The sequence below is a fragment of the Thunnus maccoyii genome, chromosome 7 (assembly GCF_910596095.1).
Source record: "Thunnus maccoyii chromosome 7, fThuMac1.1, whole genome shotgun sequence".
NCBI lineage: Eukaryota > Metazoa > Chordata > Actinopteri > Scombriformes > Scombridae > Thunnus > Thunnus maccoyii.
The window spans coordinates 30,520,202-30,545,427 of NC_056539.1; the positions used below are offsets into that span (position 1 = coordinate 30,520,202).

The 25,226-nt window shown below is 42.1% G+C and overlaps 1 protein-coding gene across 2 annotated transcripts; it reads right to left on the minus strand.

Moving 5' to 3' along the window:
* Positions 1-17: 17 nt before the first annotated feature.
* Positions 18-24,930, minus strand: LOC121899957 (solute carrier family 22 member 23). Of its 2 annotated transcripts, none has more exons than XM_042415744.1 (10): positions 24,617-24,930; positions 20,204-20,307; positions 18,935-19,089; positions 5,719-5,905; positions 5,309-5,436; positions 4,358-4,460; positions 3,956-4,182; positions 2,619-2,651; positions 2,356-2,479; positions 18-1,834 (listed from the first exon to the last, which is right to left on the minus strand). In XM_042415744.1, the coding sequence occupies exons 2-10, from the start codon at positions 20,221-20,223 to the stop codon at positions 1,414-1,416; spliced, it is 1,398 nt and encodes a 465-aa protein (XP_042271678.1). In that variant the 5' UTR covers positions 20,224-20,307; positions 24,617-24,930; the 3' UTR covers positions 18-1,413. The 2 variants fall into 2 exon arrangements, with proteins under 2 accessions (XP_042271678.1, XP_042271677.1); XM_042415743.1 differs by lacking the exon at positions 24,617-24,930 and adding an exon at positions 22,724-24,100.
* Between the last annotated feature and the right edge of the window lie 296 nt (positions 24,931-25,226).

Consider the following 25,226-nt stretch of genomic DNA (forward strand, 5'->3'; position numbering starts at 1 on the left):
AAATACGTATTGCGTACTAAATATGATTTTTAAAAATGGAAGATGTTTGGTATATTATGACAAAAATTGTTTATGGGATGGTTTATCTATTTAATGTGCTTATATCCTATAAATGTAAGGTTGACGGTCCATACATTATATCATTGAATGGCACATGAACACATACCTTACATTTTTATGCAGTCCTAAGGGACACTTACATACTAAAGTGTATAAATGTACACTAATCACGACTAGGCCAGGTCTATGCAGGCTACGCTGCACTATTCTAATTTCACAAATGTTTATTTATTCAAAAACTGTAAAATATTGTGCTTTCTGGCTAGAGTTACACATCCTAGGAGCAGGATTACAACATTACCACAGTACAGAGAACAAGGAGTGAGAGTTGGGAGTGGAATATTTGCTAGTTAAGGAGGTATTTCAAGCAACAAAATTGCCCTTGGCAGCATGACAAAATAAATACTGGTTTTCTTAAATTACATTGTATCTCCTCTGTTTCGTTTAAAAGAACAGAGCCACCATGATAAAGCCATTTAAATGCTGAGACGCATCATAAGACATACAGTAGTACACCGACGAGGTCACGAATGTCCGTTCAACTCTCAGATTTGTTTAGCATTACCCACAGTCTCTACAGGCTACACATACGGTCTGCCAAGGTCTCCGGCTGTTCCGTCACATCAGACAACCATCATACACCCACACCAACAGCAGTAATGCTTACTTTAAAAAAATCAGTGTCTACACTGACTTCACCTCTGAGGATAAAGTGCCACATTGGACTTCTAGTAGAGGGACCACAAATAAGAAGAAAATACATGTAAAACCATTTGTGCCCTTTCATGCAAAAGAGTGGTAGTGGTTTAGCCAATCCCTGGATCTCCAATGTGTTGGCTAAAAATCACAAACACTTGATTGTGTCTCTGACATTTAGTGCAAAAGAACTTATAAAGAATTATAAGATGCAGTGAAATCCTCTCTCAACGAGTCAAAACTACAAACAAAAAACTCACTGAGCGCTCATTATTGAAAGCTAAGTCTGCTCTACTTTGCCTCTTTACTTGCCCCGTGTCTGCTTCTTTTAACCTGTGAATCATTCATGAAAGAGCGGACGGCAGTGCAAGGAAATCACCAACACCACTGAAGACTTTCATATTATTCAACACACACTGACTTCAGATAAACGCAGTCCAGTACAATATTTTTGGCAACTCCTGAATGAATCATAGTCACTACAAACTACACAAATTTACTATCATCACCATTTCAACCATGACAAGAGTTCATCTGGTTTATCCAAATAATTCTTTTTTCCCTTAAAAGTGTTTTTTTTTTTATTTGGTCACAAGTTCAATGACCTTTCATTCACGTTAATGCAACTAATAGCACAGTAGTAGACAGCTATGACGCTCATACTCCATTGGCTATGGCACGATTGCCAATCACCTCCCCACCAGTCGCCAGGGAGTATGAGGCAGGTACCGCTGCCAGAGCGGTGGCTGCTGCCACTGTAGCTCCCCCAGTGGCTGAGAGGTGTAACGGTGTGTCGTGGACGCGGGAGTAATCCCTGTCAGTCTTGGCAAGAAGGAGGTGCTGCTCTCCGGGATGGAGCAGGGTCTGACGGGTGAAGGTCTCTCCGTCAGCCAGGCTCTCCGGCAGGGGCTGGCCCCGAGGTTCGGGCAGCAGCAGCAGGCAGATGATGCACAGCAGGGTGCAGCAGGCGAAGATCACATGATGCAAGAAGTAGCCCTTCTGGTTGTGGAGCTCCATGATGGGTGCAGTGAGCATGCCAAAGCCGGCACTCGCCAGGACCAGGCCCAGACCTCCACCCCTGCACGAAGAGTGAAAAAGAAGGAGCATAGCAGATCCACTATTGAGACAGTCTGATATGAATTAAACTAACAACAGCGTAAGTACTGATTGTACCACAAGATGGCGCCAAATGGCAACTTGAGAACTGGAGCTGTGACCCAACATTTCATAGATTTTAGTAGTGTATCTACAGCTCCATCAAACAACTGTCATTATCAATCAATGATTACAAACTTGATTAATCAATTAAACATTCAATTATTTTGTCTATAAAACATAAGAAAATAGTGAAAAGTGATGTTTTTATTTTCCTAAAGCCCGAGGTGACGTATTCAAATTGCTTGTTTAGTTTAACCAACAATCTAAAACCCAAATTTATTCAGAAAAATATCATATAAGACAAATAAAAGCCACAAATTTTCTAATTTGAGAAGCTGAAACTAGCAAATTCTTGGCATTTTGCTTGACAGTGATCATGAAATGTAAGTCAAGAGGCTCCTGTAAGTGTCTCAACGTGTGTTTATGATCATCCAGGCTCACCTGATAACAGTCGGAGTGATTTCAGCACAAAAGAATATGCTGAGGGTGCTGACGGCGTGAGACGAGAACATGCCAATGATGGAGAAGGCTACTGAGAACTTCCTGTTCAGAGTGTCTCTCAGAACTATCCAGAAGATGACAAGAACATGTAAGCAACCAGACAACATTCAGCATACAACAACATCCTTTAGTTTATATCTTATCTGACAAATTCCCAAAGGCATCATAAGGTTACAATAACACAAAGAGGTGGACAGCTGTACCTGTGTCATGGCGAAGGCTGTACTTCCCAATTACTGGATTCCATTAGCGAGCATCGGAGAGAGAGGAGAAAACATGACATGAGTAAGCACAACAGGCTGCTCGGTGCTGACACAAACAAGCAGAACAGCCTTCAGGAGAACTCCGAAGAGTTCTCCAATGAAGCCTGAAATAATGACCACAAACTGCGGATGTAGGTCAGAAACAGGAAAATGAGAGGAGGCTCCTATTAGCCAGGAGTTGAACTGCTGTCTGTACTGTTTTAATGGCACAAGGGGCAGCGCACAATGTCTGTAAGTACGACTCAGTTTGCTGATTAATTTCAGTTTTCTGTTCTATATGTCCGAGATAGTGTTATATAACTTTCTAAACTCTAAACGCTGATTTTCTCCACTGACTTGAACCTTTGTTAAACTTCTCCCCCCGAACAGCAATTGTCCAATTATAGCTTAACAACCCTGACTCACTTGGCATGGGAGGTCAGAAAGCACAACCACAAGTGCAAGGAATGAATTCAACAGTTCGTTCATTCAGAGCAGTCTGAAGCTGGTACTTTTTGCTCACAGGGATTATTTCTACATACATTTACCTCATTATTTGACACTTTAGCCAAATTTAATATAAGCATCCGACATTGTAACATAAATCTCCCATTATTGTAGCTTGGTCAAGTGTGTTTTTCTGCAGCAAGTATCTAAATGGGGCTGTTAGCAAGAAATAACATCTATTATTTGGCCCATTTTCCTTATAATGCCATACTATAATACTAGCAGCATCTAGATTTACACTACAAAAGAAGAATAATAGCTGCTCTTTTACTTTCTTTTATCAGACTTCTACATGGGTCAGCAGCTGGTGAAGATGCTGACTTTTCATCTGGAACTTGCCTCGTCCTTTTTTTTTTTTTTTCATCATCACTGCACCACTGAGTAAGCATAATCTCAAATTTGGAGCCATCAAGTGCATACTTTTATAGGGTTCTCGTTTTCAGATGACTCAGCCAAAAACATCGAAAAGTCAGCCAGAGATTTATTTTCCGAACCACTCACAGAATTAATGTTTGTTATCTAGCCAGCAACAGCTGACGACATCTGCCGGAGACCTTGAGACAAGATCAACGATGGCCGACTAAAATGAGAAGCCTGCTTTCTGTTTTGCTTCGGTTTGACGTCAAAGACCACAAATGACAAATTTTAATCAACAAATCTGCGACTTTGTCATTGTTAACTTGAACAAGTGTTGTGCTACAATCCAAACTTCGACAGGTTTATCGGTAGGATCTAAAGCTTACCGAACAGTTAACTAACTGTCTGGTTTATTTCTCTGTGCGATTACTCACAGTTGAGCAAACCCAGCTGTAGCAGTGACGCCAGAGCTGTTATGATCATGAAGGTGAGCAGCCCTCCACGCCGACCCATCAACCCCACCATGGGGCAAAGCGCCAGGCAGGTTGCCACGGCGATGCCAGCCATAGTGTAATAGTCCGTGTGGCACAAAGCAGTGGGCTGGGCCTCAGGGTCCATCATACTGCGGGCGAAGCAGTGGTGGATCCCATAACCTGTCAGACTGCACAAAGACACACAAACATACAGTAAGGACAGGGAGGTGATACCTGAGACATGCGTCTGCCACGGGGCGAGTGACGAGCTCATGTGTAATTCATGTTCCCTCAACACAACGGATGTTGGCTTTGATTAGCAAAGGAACTGTACAAGCTCAGCCACAAACACGACACACTTACGAGTTGACACACAGCACCACAATGTTTTTCCACAGGTTCCTGGTGCTCATCATCTTGACAATACAGGTCCTCTGGGGTTTCTTGTGCAGCTCCTGCTCCAGCTCTGGTAGGAAACATGAAACGCACACCTTGAGACCTTTCCTTTCAGAAGGTAATGAGAGACCGGCTGCTAAGGGACTTTTAGTTCAGAGAACCTGATGTGCTGTGGGGCCTTTAGATAGATATAGGACACACTTGCCCACTCTCATCATCTATCTGTCTGCTCGGCCACTGGGACAGGCAGAAACAATGAATCAAAGAGTAATTCGGGAGAGGAGGAAGGGGCAGTGGCAGAGAGTGGAGAGGTGTAAGTGAAGGAAATCACCAGCATGGCAGTAATTTAAGGACTGGACAATTACTGGACATTTAATTATCAACTATTTTGATTATTAATTGACTGTTTGAGTCATTTATCAAGGAAAAGTTCCAAAAAATGTAAAATGTGAGGATTGACTTATCATTGTTAATTGACTATCTTTGGGTTTTGGACTGCTGATTGGACGACACATGGCATGAAGACGTAACATAAAAATAATTGAGCCAGTGATCACTAGTGACAGCCCTAGAAAGAAGTCTGACGTTATTGATCTTCCAGTGAGAAATCACTTATGATCTTTCTATAGGGGCACATATGTGTATATCTGATTGCAAATGTATTTCATCATATCAACAGCTGGGGAAAATGCTGCTTGAAAACTGAAACGTGTTTGCACGCATCAAAAGGGCAACCTCGAGTCTGTGCGTTTGTTGCATGTTCATTTCATCACATAACAAGAAGCAGCTGCAACATATGAAGAATTAAAATAATTTGCAAAATGAAGTGAATAAAGCAAAAGAAAGTATAACATTTGTAGCAAAATGGATTTCGGATCGTTCGTCTTGTTTATTGTCCCTCCGTGAAATCTTTCTCACCTGCAAGAACTCCACTGGGCTCGGTTGTCATGTCAACCTGGTTCTTTCTGGCTATACGCAGCATCATGGCTTTGGACCGCCTGTAGTGCTGGGTGGCCAGCAACCAGCGCAACGACTCGGGAAAAATCCTGGAGAGAGAGAGAGAGAGAGAAACACAGAAAGATAAATGGGAAGGACATGGAGAGAGCGGACAAAGAAGGATGAGAACAGAATTTGTTGTGAAAGCAAGAAGAAGAAACGAACAGAAAGGGGGAAAGAAGACAATAAGAGAAAGAGAGTATTGTTTGTTGGCCGAATGTGCTCAGTACTGTGTAGCGCAGTGTGTACTGTACAAGCCGTCGCCTGGCTCAGCGCAAAAAGAATCTGCCCCCCCCCTCCTGCAGTGGGTTTCCTGAGAGGGTGGGACTCACCAAACGTAGGGCAGCATCAAAACGAAGGGGCTGATTATGACAATCTGCAGGACCTGCCAGTCATCGCGGTCCGGCCAATTGCGGCACAGTGCGGCCACCCCTGGCATCAGTAGCTGCCCGCCTACCATCAAAAAACTGGCCACCATGGTCATGGAGAAGCGCCAGCCTGGCAAACAAAGCTCGATCCCTAAAATAAAGACACAAAGAGGTGCAGAGAGAAAAGGAACAGTTAGTTTGATAGAAAATATAGATTTTTGTAGTGTTGGTGCACCAGTGGAGACAAGTAAATAATATATAAGCTGTATTTGTGTGCATGTGGATGTGGTTACCGTTATAAACAAAGCAGCAGCCTTAATGGCCTGAAAGAGTGTGATATGTGTTTGTTTAATGGTGGGACCTGTACTGATTTTCCTGTCTGAATAATTGAGGACTCCTACTACTGTTCCTTCCCCTGAGAACGCACTAGTTTAACACCAGACCTCTTTATAAACTTAAGATGGACAACACGTTGAACCTTTTGAGAGAGTTCAACTGCTCTTTGAGTGTTTTGCTGTAAATCCCCCCCCCTCCACCCCCGCCCACTCCACCCCTGACTGGGTTCCCATCCCCTCCCCTACTGCTTGTAACATGGTACAGTCCAGATGGCCTGGCCCATATGGCAAGGTCTTTTTGAAGGTGACCATTGTGGGTGGATGAGGAGGATGAGGAGGAGGAGGAGGAGGAGGAGGAGGAGGGGGGGTGGACTCACTAACCTGGACTCATGTACCATTACTTCTTATTGTGGAAATGAGAGAGAAGAAGAGAAAAAGAGGGAGAGAGGGGAACAGGAGGGAGAGAGGAAAATAGGAAGAGAGGAGCAGAATACCAATTACTTTTCCCTCTGAAGGACACGGAAAAGTCCCTCCATTCATCAGTGGAATCACCGAAAGAATGATAATAAAGACTAGCAAGAGAGAGGCAGAGAAAAAGCAAGGAGGGAAAAGGAAGAGGGAAGGATAGAAAAACAGAGATTCATAGATAAGAGAAAGATTGGGAAATGATTCAGTTAGAGCGTGAGACAGAGGTTCTGAGGAAGAAAAATATTAAAGGTATTACTGGAAGTCCCCCCCAACCTCTCTCTAGATGTTCAGTTTTTGGGAGTTAATCTCCACAAACCTTTCCTGAAGGAACCAAAACACATGGAGGAAATTACATTGACCCATAATCCTGAACTTGCCTGTCTGCTTCTCTCTAGCTTGACTACGTGCATCACAGGATTAAGAGAGAGTCTGTCTGTCATCCAGTGGTGGAATAAATATTCTGATCTTTTAAGTAAGTAGAAGAAGCAAAACCACATTGTAAAAATACTCCAATGAAAGTAGAATTCCAGCATTCAGTATATTATGTAAAAGATATTTACAACTTGATCTTATTTACATAGTTTTGTCTCAGCAAGTTATTGTTAGGATATGGAACATGGCTACAACCAAGTCCAACAAGAAACATGAAAACACTGGTTTGTTTGCAAGTTTTAACACTTTAGACTATGTAAACCATTTTATTTGGAGGCAAAATCAAACTTAGCACACCCAAATTGTCTGTATTAATCCCTATTTGAACAGGAAAATGGTGCAAAACTGCAAGCTCAAACAGACCGACCTCCTGGGTCAAAGTCGACCATGGAAGTCGGTCTATAAACTTTGATGGACGTTTTACCGTTCGGTTTTGTTTCCCCTTGACTGCTTGTGTTTCTTGCATCGTGTCCGTTCTTTTTAGCGATATTGTCGCACACCCATAAACTCAGAAAATAAAATCCAATTGTAAAAAACTGGAATTATCCTTTAATGCTGCAACATTTTCATAAAAACAGTGGATCAAATGACTAAGTCACAGAGAATTAATACCTAACTCAACAGTTCTGCAGCGCTTTTTAGCCTCTTTTAGCTCACTGTTTTGGTTTTTCAGTCTGTAAAGCTTATCAAGGCGAGGCGAGTTTATTTGTATAGCACATTTCAACAACAAGGCAATTCAAAGTGCTTTACATGGCACATGAAAGGCATCAAGACAGAATATAAAAGCAACACAAGGCCATAAGTAAAGACATTTAAATACACTTAAAAAGAATTACATTAGAAATAAAAAAGCTAGAATAGAATAAGACAAATAAAAGATGAGGAGGATAAAAATTACAGTGCACTGTAAGACATAAACTCTAAAATATGCTTTAATAAAAGGCTCTGACTTTTAATCTTTCTTCCTCGGCTCCAAAGACTTCAGTTTTGTGTTTGTTTAATTTAAGAAAATTCTCCCACATCCAAACGTTGATTTGTTCAATGCACATACTCAGTGCTTGTATTGGACTAAAGTCTCCTGGTGATATGGTTATGTAAATTTGTGTGTCACCTGCATAATTATGGTAACATATTTTGTTGTTTTCCATAATCTGAGCCAGCAGAAGCATGTAGATGTTGAACAGAAGAGGCCCCAGAGCGGAGCCTTGAGGAACTCCACGTCATTTTTGTCCACTTAGATGTATAATTACCTATCAACTCTGTTTCAAGATGTCTCAGGCTGCTGTTTTCGGTGAAAAAGCTCAGATGAATTGTTTGTACGCTACCTGCCCTGCACCAAACAACAGATAGACAACATTAGCGACTAGCTGGTGAACATAGTGGAGCAACACATTCACCATAACATTATAAGGTGATAATATGTCAATGTTGTGTTTACAGCTTGTTCCGCTGCCCAAAGTGGACAAAATTTATATAAATGCAGCTTATAATATAGCTTATATTATCCTACATGTATTATTGCATTATTATTACTTAGCAGTATTTTAATGTTGCAGCTGGTCAAGGTGGAACAAATTTTATCTGATATACGCTGTTTGTGAGTTTAAGAACATGTCATATTTTATAAAATGAACATACAGTATGTTTTAAATGTAAAACCTAAATCTATAATAATACTATAAAATAGGTGGAGAAAAAAGTATAATATTGCCCCCTGAAAATATGGTGTACATGTAAAACAGTACTTGAGTAAATGTACTCTTTCAAATACTTCTACTACACCCCGTCTGTCTGTTCTGACAAACAACACAGCGTTGTGTGTATGTGGTACCTCTGTCCACAGCAGTCAATAGGGATGTATCAGACTGAGCAGGACACACACACACACACACACACACACACACACACACACACACACACACACACACACACACACACACACAAAGACAGACTAAAGAAATCAACTGTACCTTGGCAAAGGCAATGCATGCCTAAATCAACCTCGCAAAACAAAAACCACTCCCCAACTCTCTGGGGAGGTGTCTGATCCTGCCGACTCTACTGGGATAACAACACACACACTCACACACACACACACACACACACACACACACACACACACACACACACACATGCTGGCAAGGACCTTTTGTTCCAGCTGAGTGGGAGAATGGTTCTCCTTGTGCTGATTATCTCACTGTGCCCCCTCCACCCCCCACCCCCAGGCTGATCCTCCCGCACCCCTCACCCCCCTCCTGCCCATTCTCCCCTCTTGCTCATCATGGCTGAAGTGGCTCTCTCACCCTCTGTAAAGCCACCATCCCCCACCTCTACCCACCCTCCTTACCCCCTTGCTCCTCCCTCCCTCCATCCCTCCCTCCCTCCTCCTTTCACCAAGCAGCTTCTCCACTGCCTTTACATCTGAAAGTGAACAGTTGCAGAAACAAAAAACTATAATGGAAGAAAGGGAGACTAAAAACAAAGAGAAGGCAACAAACAAAAAGCAGCTGATCTAATGGCCATACTGATCCACGATGACAAATGGCTGACAGCACCACCACACACACACTCTCTGTTGTCTGCTGCACCCTTGCTAACCTTGCCTGGGGCATGAGAGCAGGGTGAAGAGACAATTGGCTTTGTAACAGCATGAGTTCAGAATCAGAACCACCGTCTGTGTTAGTGTGTGTGATGTAAATGTATAGAGGTAGCAGATGGTAATAATAGGTGATATGCATTTCGGAAAAAAAGAGGGATGTAGCACTGAAAGTCAAACCAAACAAGTGAATTACCATCAACTTAGATGAGCAAGTAATTGTTAAAGTAATTTATAGAGACAAAATGCCCCAAAAATACCTTGTTCCAGACTGCTGCTTCCTCTGTTTTATATCAAAATAATTGACCATAATAATCATAGTCGCAGCCTTAGGTGGATGACTTCATAGAAAAGCAGTAATAGGAAATGGACAGAACAAAAGGCTCGACAAGGGCACAGTGTAACAGTACGTTTCCCCAGCTGAGTCAGCAGTTGTCATCCCCCCCAGCTCAAAACAACACACACAAACACACACACACACACACACAAACTGCATGTCTCTGTCACTATCTAACAGTCTCCAAGGAGCAGAGGAAGAAGCAAAGTTTTTAACCTTGGCTCACTGTTGGAAAAGTGACTGCAGCCTAATTCCTTTGGGTCCACGCAAACCTCATGATTAAAGAGATACTCAACTGAAAATTTATCCTTTGAGTGCCAAATACTCACTCGCCCCCTGTAGACTTGAGAAGTGGATCTAAAAAGTTTGAAGCATGCAACAGCGGCTGTAGTCAGTTGGGATTCACAGCATGTACAACGGATTCCAATGTTGACCCAGTTTCATGACATAAAAAAAAAGAAAAACATACCAAAAATGTCCACAGAAACTTTTCAAATGATTCTTGCAGAATAATCCACTTTTATGATGTTTTATGTCTCAAACAAGAAATGTTTTCAAGTAGTTTAGGGCACTTTCCAGTCTCAAAAAAAGTCTCTCAGTAGTCAGGTCTAGATCAAGTCTCATTTTCATGACATAAATATATTTTTATATTTCTATATTTTTATTCTGGGGCTCTACTTGAATATCTTTGCATGATTTACGGTTCAAAAAACTCCTTATTTATCTTATACTGGCTCTTTATGCAGCCCCTCAGTTCAGCCTCTGTCTGAAACAGGCTCCTGTCTCTTTAAGGCCCCCCCCCCCCCCGTCCCGATGAGCCCACTCTGTTCTGATTGGTCAGCTTCCACCGGCTCCAGAGGCTACATAAATAAACAATAACAGTAATAATTCTTACTACTGTCTTTTACGACTTTCTTTACACGAAATGTCAACTTCTCAAATACATCCGTACATGTTCAAGCCTGAATCTGATGCGAGTGGATAACGTGAACAGCCTGTGGAACAACAACAGTAAAAAAAATTTTTAAAAACATTGCAAATGACGTGTTCAGAGCAGGCTGAAACCTGGACTCTTGTCGTTCTGGGAGCATTTTTCACCTCAAGTTTTTTGAAATTTGACCATATTTAACATAAACATCCAACATCATAACAGTATATAAATGACAAAAAATCACAAAAAGCAGAATAGGCCCCCTTTAAAGATGCTTTAAGACTGAATGAGTTCAAGACTACAGCTCTGTTCCAAAACCACAACATAGCTAAATACACTTCTTCTACTGATACTGAACCTACGAACAGTGGAGACGTAAATTATGCTGCAGGTGTGGTTTGAAACGTCTCTATGGATGTTTTGATGGGTGTTGTTATTGTAGTCACTCTGGGTTGCAATTAGAATCTAATGTAACTGCTGTTAATTCAAGCTGACTACAGTCATGCTGTCCTTCATTAAGAAGTAGGTTACAAACTTTTCAAAGCCACCTCTCCAGCCTGGTGAGTGCTTTAATCCTGAAAAGATGCATTTAAATCTCAATAAATACTTGTATGACCATAAACAAAACACAAACACTGTCCGCTGGGTAATAAGCAGACATGACCACAAGCTGAGATTTTAACATCATCAAATGAAAAGAAAAACAGGAAAAAAAAGCATGAGAAGGAATCCTTACAGCCCCCACAGGATGGCCCTGAGGAAGGTGCTATTTAGAAAGTAATAAACCTGTGCAGAACTGGTGCAACAACCAAACATGCACAGAACACACACACACACACAGACACACATTAACACATTTACATTAGCAGAACAAACTAAAGCTTCAGCTGGCAGCTCCAGTGGAGTTTATTATGCGCTGCGTGCTGCAGCAAGATAACAGAACGATGAGAGATTTCAAATGAGCCTCGAGAATATGAGCAAGTGAGGGTGTGAGTGCTGTTAGTAATAAAAATGGTAGTGAGACAGAGAAAAGAGGGGGATGAATGGGGCAGAGGAGAGCCGAGGGAAGCGTGGAGTGAAAATGGAAAGTGCCAGAGAGCTGCTGGATTCAGAAATAGAAATTCAGCGTTGCTTTTATGGTGGCTGAGGGTGAAAGGAAAGAAAAAAAAGGCAGCAGCATTTTTGTAGCACACATAATGAATCATATACAAGTATGCAGATTGAACACTGCAACCAGAAACACATACATGCATATATATATATATATATATATATATGTATAATCATCCATAATACAGCACATGTGTGCTACATGCATGTTTTTGATTCTCATTCTGATCTGCTTCCTGCTGCAGTCTATTTAGCACTCAGCTGCCAAACAGATGTAACAGTAATTATTCTCTGTTGTGTTTCAGCATGTTTTTTTTTAACTGTATAGTATTTTCTGTTGTTTTATCTCTGCTTTAAAATGAAGCAGGACTTTGGGATTAAAGTGCTGACTTTCAACCTTAATTTGAAGATGTTCACAACCATAATGAATGTAAATATCTGTTGTTGTTTTTTTACACAGTCCCCTTGTTTAAACACGATGCAACAAGACAAGGCAACCAAACAGTGTTTGTGAAGCCAAACAGTGGATTGCTCTTGACTGGCCAAATTAGTCACATGACCTCAATCCATCTGATCATGTATTTCACCTACTGAAGGCACAAAAAAAAACAACAACCCTGAAACAAGCATGAAAGGGAAGCTGGCTGCAGTATAGGTCTGGGGAAAAGACTTCACATGTTCACTGCAAAGATTTGACATTAAATATTAAAGATCTCCTCCAGACGTTTTTTAAAGACATAAAAAAAATACTCTGCTTAGAACAATAAACTGTGTCTGACATGTTGTTTTTTTCCCCACTTCTGTTGGTTATAATAACATTGTACTCACCAAAGTAAGTAATAACCGAGAACATGGTGACTTTGCCAAAACAAAGTCCAAACACAAGCCGTCAGACGATCAGGAAGGTTGTAAACAAGCTGTCAGTTACTCCATTTTATCTAAAAAAAACCCTGAATTTGGAGATAGTGAGTGCATCCAAAATGTCGGTAATAATCCCTCATTGCACTGGAAAACTGTTTCCACACAGCTGTTTGCTTACAACCTGTCTGATTACGTTGTTTGTTTCTAGTGTTGTCATTATGTCCTCAGATCTCAGCAATTAACTCGGTGATTACAGTATTATCATTACCGGCAGGAATAATAGCCAAATCTACATTAAAAAAAAAAAAAGACCCAGTAGTTTGTGATAAACTGGAATTTCCTTTTAAAGGTTTTGACTTAATGTAAGTTTTTCTTTTCCAATTTCTTTTTGGCTCCCTGATTTGAGGGACTGAATATAAAAAAACACTTCCTACACTGTCTCATGGATGTGAGCACCTTCAAATTAAAGCTGAAAAGTCAGTGCATACTAATTTTCTCATTTCTAATCCAATGTGCTGGGAGTCTAGAGCCAACACAACTAACTAATATGTCACAATCCAAATACTGAGAGACTGCACTGAGTCTCTATTGGCAAATAATAAAAGGAGAAACATGGTACAGTAATGATAAATTTCATATTCAGTGTCTTCTCTCCATCTGTGTTGTTTTGGTTTGGTATAATAAAGTTTCTATTCCTTGCAGCTCGTGTGTTGGTACGTATTCAGCCTTTCGAGGATGTGTTTATTGGGAAGCTACATGTTTTTTTTTTTTACTGTTAATGGGACGGCAGCGTCTATTATCTGCAATCATAGTGAGAGTTCACTTCAAAGAGAGTCATTCTGTGGCAGTGAGCTGACTGTTCCACCTACTGTATGCATCTACACCTCACGCGCTCCGCAAACACCTCACATAAACACCTTTTTTTTTTTTTTGTTTCACTTCAAAGTGCATGCATACAATCTGTTCTCTCACACACATGGCAAAAAACACAAGACAGTTCCCTATCACTGTCAACACAGAACACACACACACACAAGTGAAATGTAGAGAAATTGCTTCCCATTATACAGTATGTATTTGTTGTTCGGCAAACTGACTGTAATGAGAGAAGAAAAATGAAGAGTTGAACGAAGATAAGAGTCTCCTCTCTGCCAGCTGGTCCTGAAGTTCTGCCCACACACATCAGGGCTTCAGGATGGACACCGAAACAATCTGGCTCAAACAAATCATCAAATCGAGAAACAGGATGTCACCGGCAGAACAGGCAACCCAGGGAGGCCGGGCTGAGTTCACTTTGTCATAAAAGAAAGGTTGAGACGGAATCTCGCTTCCTACCGAGAGAGAGGTTTATCCATCACCCCGATCCTCAGAAACTGTCCTATCTATGTGGGGTCAGTGTTCAATATTAGCTGCAAAATATATGTTAACTGTTGTCATACACTAAGAGAAAAAGAGCAAACCATAGGGAGATACAGGGGGAATGTCCACTGTTTAAAAAGTCATCAATGACATCAAGATAAATTAGCCGAGCTTGAGTTTCCACCTCTAAAATGTGAAAAGAGCTTTTGTCAGCCTCCTATTTGTCCCATCAGAGTACATACTCAGGCCCAGACATGCCTTTCATGGCTGACCTGAGATTTTAATGTAGATTACACAGTCAGTAAATAATACAGAAGTGCCTGAGCAAACAGACATGAATGCCTTTGTCTTTCAAGGTAATTAAATGCTAATTGAATTGAGTTTTTTACGCCCTTGCACAACCTACTCTGCAATCATCTTCAACTAATCTTCAGGTGACTCATGTTATTTATTCAGAATTCAAATTATGCTCATCATTAGTAGTCATTAATAAAAATAAATGTTTTGTCAGGCTAGCAGCATGTCTCCAGGGATGCTAATGATGGTCTGTTGGTTGGTCGGTCCACCAATTTGGTCCAGACTGAAATATCTCAACAACTATTGGATGGATTCTAATGACATTTTGTACAGACGTTCATGTTCTCCAGAGGATGAACCCTACTGTCATTGATCCCTGAATTTTCCTTTAGCACCATCATGAAGTTGACATTTTTGATTTTTAATGTAAAGTCTTGCCAATTGTTGTAAGGATTGTCATTCATTTTTATACATAAATCTATGGTGTCCAGAGGATATATCCTGATGATTTTGATGATCCCCTGACTTTTCATTTAACATCACAATCAGGTCAAGATTTTCACTCATCCAGTGAAATATCTCATCAACGTTAGATGGATTAGTACTAAAATTTGTACAGACATTCATGGTTCCCAGATGATATATCCTGACTTTTATTCTATCGCCACCATGAGGTTGACATTTGCCATTTTGAGTGAAATGTGTCATAATGATGGATTGTCTTGGAATTAGGTTTCAACATTCATGTTCCCCACAGGATGAATTTAGTGTCAAATTTCAAAATTTTATCCAATATTTTGGTTTATGGGCAAATACGTGTAAAACTAATGACATTCCCATCACCTGTACTTTGTGTTTAGAGCTAATTAGCCAACTGTAGCATGTCAACACACTAAACAGCCTAAATACAACCTCACAGAGCCTCGCATGGCTGTTGATTCTTAGTCAAGAATTTGAGCTAACGTTTTCTCTTTCTATTTAGGTCATGTTTATTCATCCAAATATGATTTCAACTCAGCATACACGCAAAACAGAGAGCTTTAAATGGGTTTCTACTTCACAAATACACTAATTATATCAGTCATCCTAATTATTTTTGCCATTTGAGCTTTCATCACCTACTGCAGATTTTATTATTTGTATTTGTAAAGAGTAAAAAACACTCCCACCACTCTTCTGTTACAGTTTTCTCTTCATCTTCCTCAAACACACACTGTGTGAATAAATCTCTTACATTCACAACTCCCCGTGAGTTAAAGGGCAGACACTGCAAATTACAACATTATCTGTGGCCTTGTTCACACCTGGCGTTAAAAAGCATCTTGGGTGATCCGATCACAAGTGTACAGCTCTACGTGCAGGTGTGAATTCACCCAAAACGCACTGAGATACGATTGCTCAGACCACATTTTGGAGGTGGTCTGGGCATGTGGCCACATTCTTGTAGCAGTGTGTATGCAAATGTGTCTTGGGCCACATTGAAGGACCGCCCACTCAACTAACATTGTTTGCATAAATGGAAGAACGTAGTCATTTGTGCGCCAACGGCGTCGTATTGAAGTGTGAAACAAGAAAAGGCCACAACAACAGGCAAAATGGATTCTTGTGAATGTAGTACACATGAGACACGCTGTCTGATTTCCATTTGGGCTGAAGAGTTTTTATTTTACCCGCGTGCCGAGGTCTTTGCAAACCTCTTCTTCTTCTTTTAATTTCCGGCAGACTAGGCACAGAAAGTCTATCACTCCCTCCCACCAGTTAAAAACAAACAATGCATTTGCAAAGATGCACATGTTTACTTGCATATAGAGCAGGAAAGTGAGATCTAACACCAGGTGTGAACTGACGTACTTAAAGTTGTCCACTTGTGATTGTATCACCCAAAGACACATGTTAATGCCAGGCGTGAACAGGGCCTGTGTTTTGTTTGTATACATCACAGATTAAATTCCACTTTCACAAGACTCTCGGCAGAGGCGTCCATTTTGTTTGTTTGTTTTTAGAAGCAGTTAAACAAAGATTTATCAGGAACCCCTGCAGAGAGGGACAAAACCCCCACCACCACCCCCACCAACACCACCCAGGCTCAAAGTCTGCACTCACTCCACGCATAATGTATGACTAATCTCTCACTGGCCTGTAAGAAAAGAGAGGCCTAGAAGAGGGTGAGAAAGAGAGAGAGAGACAGCAGCAGAAGGGAGAGGGGGACTGTGATGTGGGATGAAGACGTTCTCATGAGAAATGAAAACGCTGTCAGCTATAATGTGTCATTTTGAACACGGAGCCCCGGAAGAGACGGGGCAGGAAAAACAAATCAACTGCTGTGGCGCCACAGGCTTTAAAAATAAAAGTGTATATAGTAGTTGGATAATCGGAAGCACTGATTACATATTGGTGCCACAAAAACAATGAAAATATTACAATATGCATCATTTTAAACTGTAAAGGCTGATAGACTGATAATATACACATGAACTACACATTGTACAAATTAAAGGACAGCGTGAGGTGAGCTCTGCTATACTTAACCCAAACCAGATCTGACAAAGTATCTGGTGTCATGTCGGGTTCAGGTTTGGTTATTTTCAAATGTAACTGAAACGATTAGATAATAAATCAGTTAGTCAGTTGACAACTATTTCAAAAGATTGATTGCTTCAGTCATTTTCTAAGCAAAAACTCAAATAATGTTTCTCCTATATGAGGATTTTCTGTTTTTTGCTTTGTTTTATGTAAACACACATTAAATATCTGTCTTTTGGACTGTTAATCTGACTAAACAAGTAGGTTGAAGATGTCACTTTGAGTTGTGGGAAATTGTGATGGACATTTATGACTATTTTTTGACATTTAGATTAGATTAGTTAAAATAATTATTAGTTGCAGCTCTATAATTTTGTCTCTCTTTAACTCTCTGCCTGAGCCAATCACACACAAGCTCCAAAAGATGCGGGTAGAAACCTCCACAACCTCCTGGATTATTGACAGACCACAGCTTGTGCGGATGTGTCTGAGCAGGTGGTAAGCAGCACAGGAATACCGCAGGGAACTGTACTCTCACCTTTTCTCTTCATCCTGTAAACCTCACACCTACAATACAGCTCCTGTCATCTGCAGAAATTTTCAGATGACTCTGCAGTTGTGGGGTGGAGGGTTTACAGATTCCTGGCTGTTCACCTTGACAACAGAGCGGACTGGAAATATAACGCTGAGACTGTACTTCTAGAGGAAGCTTAGGTTGTTCGATGTGCGCAGCAAGATGCTGCATATCTGCAGAACGTGGGCTCTGTGCTGGGGACTGCTCTGGAGCCCCTAGAGTTGGTTGTGGAGAGAAGGATGTTGCACAAGTTGCTCAACATAACGGACAACGCTACACACACCCCCCTTACACAACCTTCTGGTCAGACAACAGAGTGTCTTCAGTCGGGGGCTCCTTCAGCTCTGCTCCATTCCTGCCCACTGCAACAGCATCTACAATGACTCCCCTCTGTGCCACATGCACAATGGACATTTTACATTTAATTTTCAATGCACAATGGACATTTTGCATAAAATTCTTTTTTTATTCTATTTTTCTACTTTTAGTAACTTTTTCTATTATAGTACTTTTTGTATATTTCTGGTAATTCACGCACACACCTCATTGTGCATGGTTTCATAAGCTATGTGTGTTTTTGTGTTTTTTATCATCATCCATCCATCCATCCATCTATCCATCCATCTATCTATGTCCAGCAGCTTCAGGTCTCGAGTTGGGTTGGGGTCTCAAAGTTGGCAGGACCAGTGAAGTATCAGTTGGATCAGGTCCCAAAGATGTGGGTGCAGTCTGGGTTTGGGTCTCAATTTAAGGCCCGTGTAGAATTTCACTTCTACCGTTTTCACATGACTTGTGTTTAACATTTAAAAGACTTTAGTCTCATAATGTCACCATTGTAGACGACACTATGGCTGCTTTTTCTCTTATACTGCTATAGATTGAATGTTCGCTACTTGTACTGGTTTTGATTTCGGGTAACTGTTGTCCCTGATCTCACAGTCTGCTACTCTTTATAAAGGTGGAGACTTGCATTCTATGTCTAACCAAAGAAACACTTGAAACTAAGAAAAGAAAACATGCAGAAAAGGCATACGAAGCAGTCAAGGTAAAAGGAGAAAAGAAAACAGTTGAATGATGATATTCAAGGCACAAATATTGAACAGCGAGGATTGTTGCTTCTGGCAATGAGGAAAATATAAAAGCCTTCTCACGATAATGCAAGCATTTTAAGAGACGCTGCAAAAGCAAAAAAAAAAAGGTCTTTTTCTCCCATCTAAAAGGTTTTTCACCTTGTCCCTTCTAGTGCTCTGTACTCTTAATGTGTCACTCATCAGACTTCAACACAAAGACAGAGGGAGAATGGAGGAAAACAAGAGTAGCGGGAAAGCAGAAGAAAGGCAGACAGGCGTGTACTTACTGAGCACATAGAGGGAGAGAGCGAGGCCCGCCAAGCAGAAACCCTCAAAGAAGCGCAAGGTGCTGAACATGGTGACGTTTACAGAGAAGGCAACACTCAGACCAAACACCAGCATGAACAGCACTGAGAGAATCAACACTGGGTGACGACCAAACCTTAGAAACAGAGAGAGAAGAAGAAAGAGAAAGATGTGTCACAAACTGAGAGCAGAAGCTTTAGATGTGTGGTCGGGGCAAAAGAGATCATTCCCGTCATTGTTTTCCTTCGGACTCTGTGAACTTCCTGGTTTGAGGGGGGGGTCAGTAGGTCAGTGGGTCAGGTCAGAACTGAGGCCTCACTGGCCGGCACATTTCTTTACATTGTTTCCATAGTTACTGATCCTAAACACAATACATGGACTTTTTTTCCCACGAGGCAGCTCAGGCTGCAGACGTGACCACAATGACCTGAGTGGATGACAGCGTAACTTAAAGGATCGGTTCACCCAATTACAAAAAGACACATATTCTTATTTTCTGCCGGTCGTATTTAGCCATGCAAATAGTTTTGGTTGGATTTACGCAGCTTTTCATGTGTACAAACAAGTGCAACACTATGAATGCCCTCCAGGGGAGACTGTCTGGAAATGTACAGCCAGCTTTTCCTTCAGTTTGGCTGTAAACACTTTTGCCCTCTGACAAGACCTTGTACAAACAAGTTTTTCTTGAGCAAAATCCAATATGTTACCATTTAGCTGAGCACCTCTGGGCCTGACACCGCATTCACGTCATATGGGATTGATGGGAAAGACGGAAAAGATTCCCATGTTTACAGCTTGCGAACGTTCATATCATCAGACACTTAAAGACAGTTGTATGATTCCAGAGTTGGTTGAGTAATGGTTCAAATTAATTACCATGAACAATGGACTTTGGCTGATGTGAGGCATCAGTGCTTTCAGAATAAGAGTTTCCCTGTTGTAATTACGACTTGGAAGTTGGCGAGAACGCTATTTAAAAGTCTGAAACTCATCATTACGATAACTATATGACGTGAACATGACATAAATACAGCCTGGTAGAGCTGCTGGCGTGGCTGTATTGTGTGGAAGCAGAAATCTCGAAAACAGAAATGGCCGAATAAAACCCAAATTATCTGCATGGATAGATACAACAAGAAGCAAATTAAAAATAATTTGTTTTTATTTCATAATTTGGATGAAACACCGCTTTTCGGCTTTCTAACACAAGCTGTATGAGGCACAAAACAGAAATGGAGGAGGCAGCATACCAGTCAGCCATGACACCCATCACTAGGTAGCCAAATATGGAGCCCACCAGCAAAGAGAACTTGGCAATGTGCACCTTCCAGGCCGAGTCACACACCAGGTTCCACTGAAACACAGACAGAGAGAAGAGAGAAGAAGAAGAAGAGGATTAGTCAACTTTTCAGAGAAAACCACCCACAACAAGATAAAAGGGAATTAAACATCAGCAGATGAGTTTTTTTTAATCTGAAAGCTGCACTGAGACAAAAAAGAAACGTGGGCATCTCCCATCAGAAGTCTGTCAAACTCACGCTCTCTGACTCACTGTTTTGATAATTCATGAAGGCTGATGAGTGTGCAAACATGCTACGAGCGCTTCTGAAATATTCAAATCGGATGTGCATTTTGAGGGGGAAAAAAAAGGGAAAACTCAAGCTCGGATGCATGTGTGAGAGAAAGAGAGAAAGCAGCATGTGTGTGTGTGAATGTGGGCGTGTGTCTATAATAACAGAAATCAATAGTTTTCCACTCTTCCCTTTAAGCCCACGGGTCAGTGAACACACCGCTGCAGCTCTCAGCATCTGAAACTCAGCCAAGGACACATGTGGAAGCACGATGTGTACTCTATTTTGTTGCACGACCCTGAAAGAATCTACAAGAGCCCAGCAGTGAAAATAGTGTTGGTGTTTAACAATGATTTACAGAACACCCCGCTGAGCCCCCGACCGTGCAGAGGAGCAGAGAGGGAGAATAGAAGGGGAATGATTATTGGTTATGACTGATGATTTTGGTTGTGAAATGGCCTGTGGTGTCGAAGGAACATAGTCAGTGTGGGTTTATTATGTACAGGCTGTTAGCGCCGGCGTTAGCTATGAAAACAGACATCAAACACACCGTTTCTATTTTTAACTGGATAAAATTATAGTATTTTTTTTTTAAGAATCTGCTGTATGCAGGAGATTCCTGGCAAACTGCAATTAAATCTGACATAATTTTACACAAGTGCAAGGCAGGATTAACCTGTTAGATGCCCTCCAGGGAAAAACTTAACCCCACTAACCCTCTGATTCTCCACTCTGTGAGCAAAAGAAAAGGTTAGTCTATGCAGGAAAAGGCCCACAACCTAGTCCCACATTTGCTGTGTGGTAGTTTGATAAAAGCACATTCATTTAGGAAAACATAACCAGTCCATTAGAGCTGCAACGATAAGTCGATTAAAGAAAATTAATCTGCAAGTATTTTGAAAATCGATTAATTGTTTAAGTGCTTTTTCAAGCAAAAATGCCAAACGTCTGATCGTTACAAGTTCTCAAATGTGAGAATGTGCTGCTTTTCTTTGTCTTACATGATAGTAAATTGAATATTTTTGTGTTTTAGACTGTTGGTCAGACAGATAACACATTAAATGACGTCACATTGTGCTCTAACATACTGTGATGGACATTTTTCACTGTTTTCTTATGATTTATAGACCATACGAGTAGTAAATAATAGAAATAATCATTATTTGCAGCCCTTATGTTTCAACGTTATGCTTCTAACTTGGCAACAGTTTGGAGGTCCTTCATGTTTTAACATGACAATGCTCCTAAAGCCAGGTCCGGTTTGGTTTGGAGGAACGTAACTGGTCTGCACAGAACCCTGATCTCAACCCTGTCTAACACCTTTGAGATGAACTGGAACACAGACTGCAGGTCAGGCCTTATTGCTGGACCACACTAGTTGTCTTGTGGTTGATTGGGAGCAAAATATTATAGAAAACCTTCACAGAAACATAAAGTCTGCAGCATATTAATGTCCATTGTTGTACATGTAGAAAGAGATGCTCATACTGATGTCCATCTACAGTTTTAGCACAAAACTGAAATAAGGAAGGTTTCAACTCAGTGATTCTCTTCATAGAGCTTCAACATCAAGTCAGTTATTGTGGTTTAGTAGTGCATATCCCCGGTCACATTTTCAGTTAAATTAACACAAACCAGTTGACACACACTAAGCCTGCAGCTTTCAGGGACCCCTAGAGCCCCCAGGGGCCCTTGGGAAATATTCCCAGTTGGTAATCCAGCCTCGCAAACTAGTGTTTACTGTGATGCAATATATCACAGTAGAACACAGTTCATTGTTCATTTCAGTGAATTGACCGTCAATTTGAATATTTCAGGTGAGATTTGGTGTTCATGTCACATAAGGTGTTTTACCAATGTTGAAAACCTCTATTTTCATATTGTGATATTGATTTCAATCATATGGTCCAGCCTTCACACGCACACACACATACACACTGATAAAATACAAACACATACACACACATGCTCCTGCTGCAGCTCAACTGCACACACACACACACATCCTCTCATATTGGGGTCAGTGGGTAAGTTGTCAGTCAGCTGTGTTAGTTGAATCAGACTCTGGTCTAAACTGAGTGGCAGTGATGATGAAGATACAGGATGGTGAGGATGATGATGATGATGGTGAACAGAGAGGGGTTTTTTTTTCCCTCTCAAAGAGATGTGCTGTGGGCCTATCTGCTGCTCACTCGTTACCTTGGTAACCACATTCTGACTAAGTCCCGTCTGCAGCTCCAGCCTCCACTCCTTGCAGGCGCACAGCATACCGCTGCCGTCGCCGTATCCCTCCCCGGTGCCGTTGCCTTTGAGTTGGAGCGCGGGCGCCCCACTGGTGACGGTCACCGGCGGGGATGCCACGGTCCAGTTACTCTCGTTAGCCAGGGGCTGCACGCACGTGCCATTGGGCTGCGCCAGGAGGAAATAATCCGAAAACTGACTAAAGCCGATGAACAATGCCGGTATCCAGGTCAGCACCACGAGCTGCTTCTGATGTTTCCCGAAACCCCCGAGAGACGGCAGAACCGAGCCGTCGATGTGCGGTAGCAGCCGGGGTACTGGGTGCTCCAGCGGGGTGAAACCGTTCTCGGGCGGGTGGTCCTGCGCCTCCGGCCGGCCGGCTGCCATCACGGCCCGGCCCCAAAGAGAGCAGCTGGGCGCAACAGCGGGTGAAGCAAAGCCCCCGCTCTGTTGCCGTCCGCGCACTCTGCGTTAAGCCCTTTGACACAAAGGAAGCCCACAGTGCAGATAAATCCTGTGTGTAGCCAACAAAAGATGAGCCAAAAAAGGGGGTCTCCGATCCGTGCAGGCGCACCGAATCACCGAGCAGTCGCCCTCATGGCGAGGGGGCTCGAAGCGACCAGGGGATGTCCGAGTAGAGAGGCAGTGTCAGGAGGAGAGGGCAGTGGGGAAGCTCCCGGAGAGGAGTGGACTCGGACAGGCAGGCATGCTCACCAGCATGAGCTTTGTATTCCATGAGTACAGCTCCCACAGCGGGATCCATCCATGTGGAGCTGAGCTGGTCCAGGCCTGCAGGTTGTATGGAAGTGGATTATGGAGCTACATCCAGACTGGGATCATCTAAACATCTGCTGGTCCTTCATCCATGAGCGCCACAGGTCTCATACCTGTCCAAACTGTGACCTCCTGGTCCTGGAGGTGCGCATCACTTAGTTTCTAAAGTCCAGAATATCCGAGCCCCCTCTCATCGCCGGTCCACTCTGAGGGTCTGTTGAGTTGAGAGACAATGTGGAATGTGTTGCTTGGTTTGTCGCCGTCTAGTCAATGGGACACGGTGCCAAAGCGGGGCTTGGAGCAGCGATGGAAGAGGAGGGGAGGTGGGGGGGGGGACAAACCCCGCCCTCCCCCGGTCGCGCTATGCGCTGCGATTGGAGAGCCTTCAAAGGGCGACTGCACCACTGACGGGCATCTGCAAGCAACAATGATCCCCTTTGTGCAGCCTCTGCCCTCTCCCTTCAATATAAAGCTTGTTAGAATTACTCAATCATTCACTTTTCCCATCGATTGCAGATGATTTATGATGTGACGATCAAGTGAAGATGTTCTCCGGGGTTGTTTTTTTTTTGCGCGGTTTGTGCTCGTGCGTTTGCTGATCGTCCCACGGAGGCTGTTGTGCGTCATATGATTTTTTTTTTACATGAGCGTCATATAAATAGGCAGTATTAGTTACTGGTTTGAGGAGACAATGGAGGGATGTCAGAGGGGGGTTTTTTGGATGATGTGCTGCCTGTTAGCCGCGCGGGGGCGTTAAACGATCACAATACGCGCGTCATTGCATCAATTTGGAGCCGTTAATTAAACCTTCATCATTGTAACAAGACAGAAAAATGATTAATAACTATCTCTGCTGGATTAACACAGGTGCTACGAAGCAAGTCGTGTTTTAATGTATGAAAAGGCATCAGATTGTTGTGGGTGTTGATGTGACTGCAGCTGGTCCCAAATGACTGAGTGTGAGTGACCTTGAGATTCAAGTGAGTGACAGATTTTCCCCTGGCACCGAAGAAGCCTGCAGCCAAGATAATGTCAGTGTATGTGTGTGTGCGTGTGCGTGTGTGTGTGTGTATTAACCTGATAGCAAACCGTTTAGTCCTGATGTCTCTGAATAACATGGAGCTGGTATTCATGGTGCTGCTGACAGTGTAACAGAGAGGTGACAACTGGTGCTCAGCTCTCACACATCTCTCACCTCCTTCCTCACCCCACCACTGCCCTCCTCCTCCTTCTCCTCCTCCTCCTCCTCCTTCTCCTCCTCCTCAGAGACCTAATAAGTTTTAAGATCCAGGAGGAGGAGGCTGAAAATAAGCTGAGGAGGCTGTGTGTGTGTGTGTGTCATCTGTTACAGTCTGCCAACCACACCCATATTATAGCACATACCAGAACTGGCTCAGGCATTCTTGTGGCCCAGAACAGAATGTGACCCCCCTAAACACAAACAAACCACTTAATGAAAATGTTTTAAAAAATAGTAATTATTAGATTAAATTCCAGTAATTGTTTAATTAATTTATGGTAATGATAGTAATGTGTCTACATCAACTTCAAGCAGCTTGAAAGATAAGATATAATAGACTTTATTGTCCCTTTAGGATAAGGTCTCACCCTCCCTGCATCAATACATTCATCTCCAGACATGCTTACATACTCACAATCATTTATACATTAAAAAACACACAATAAG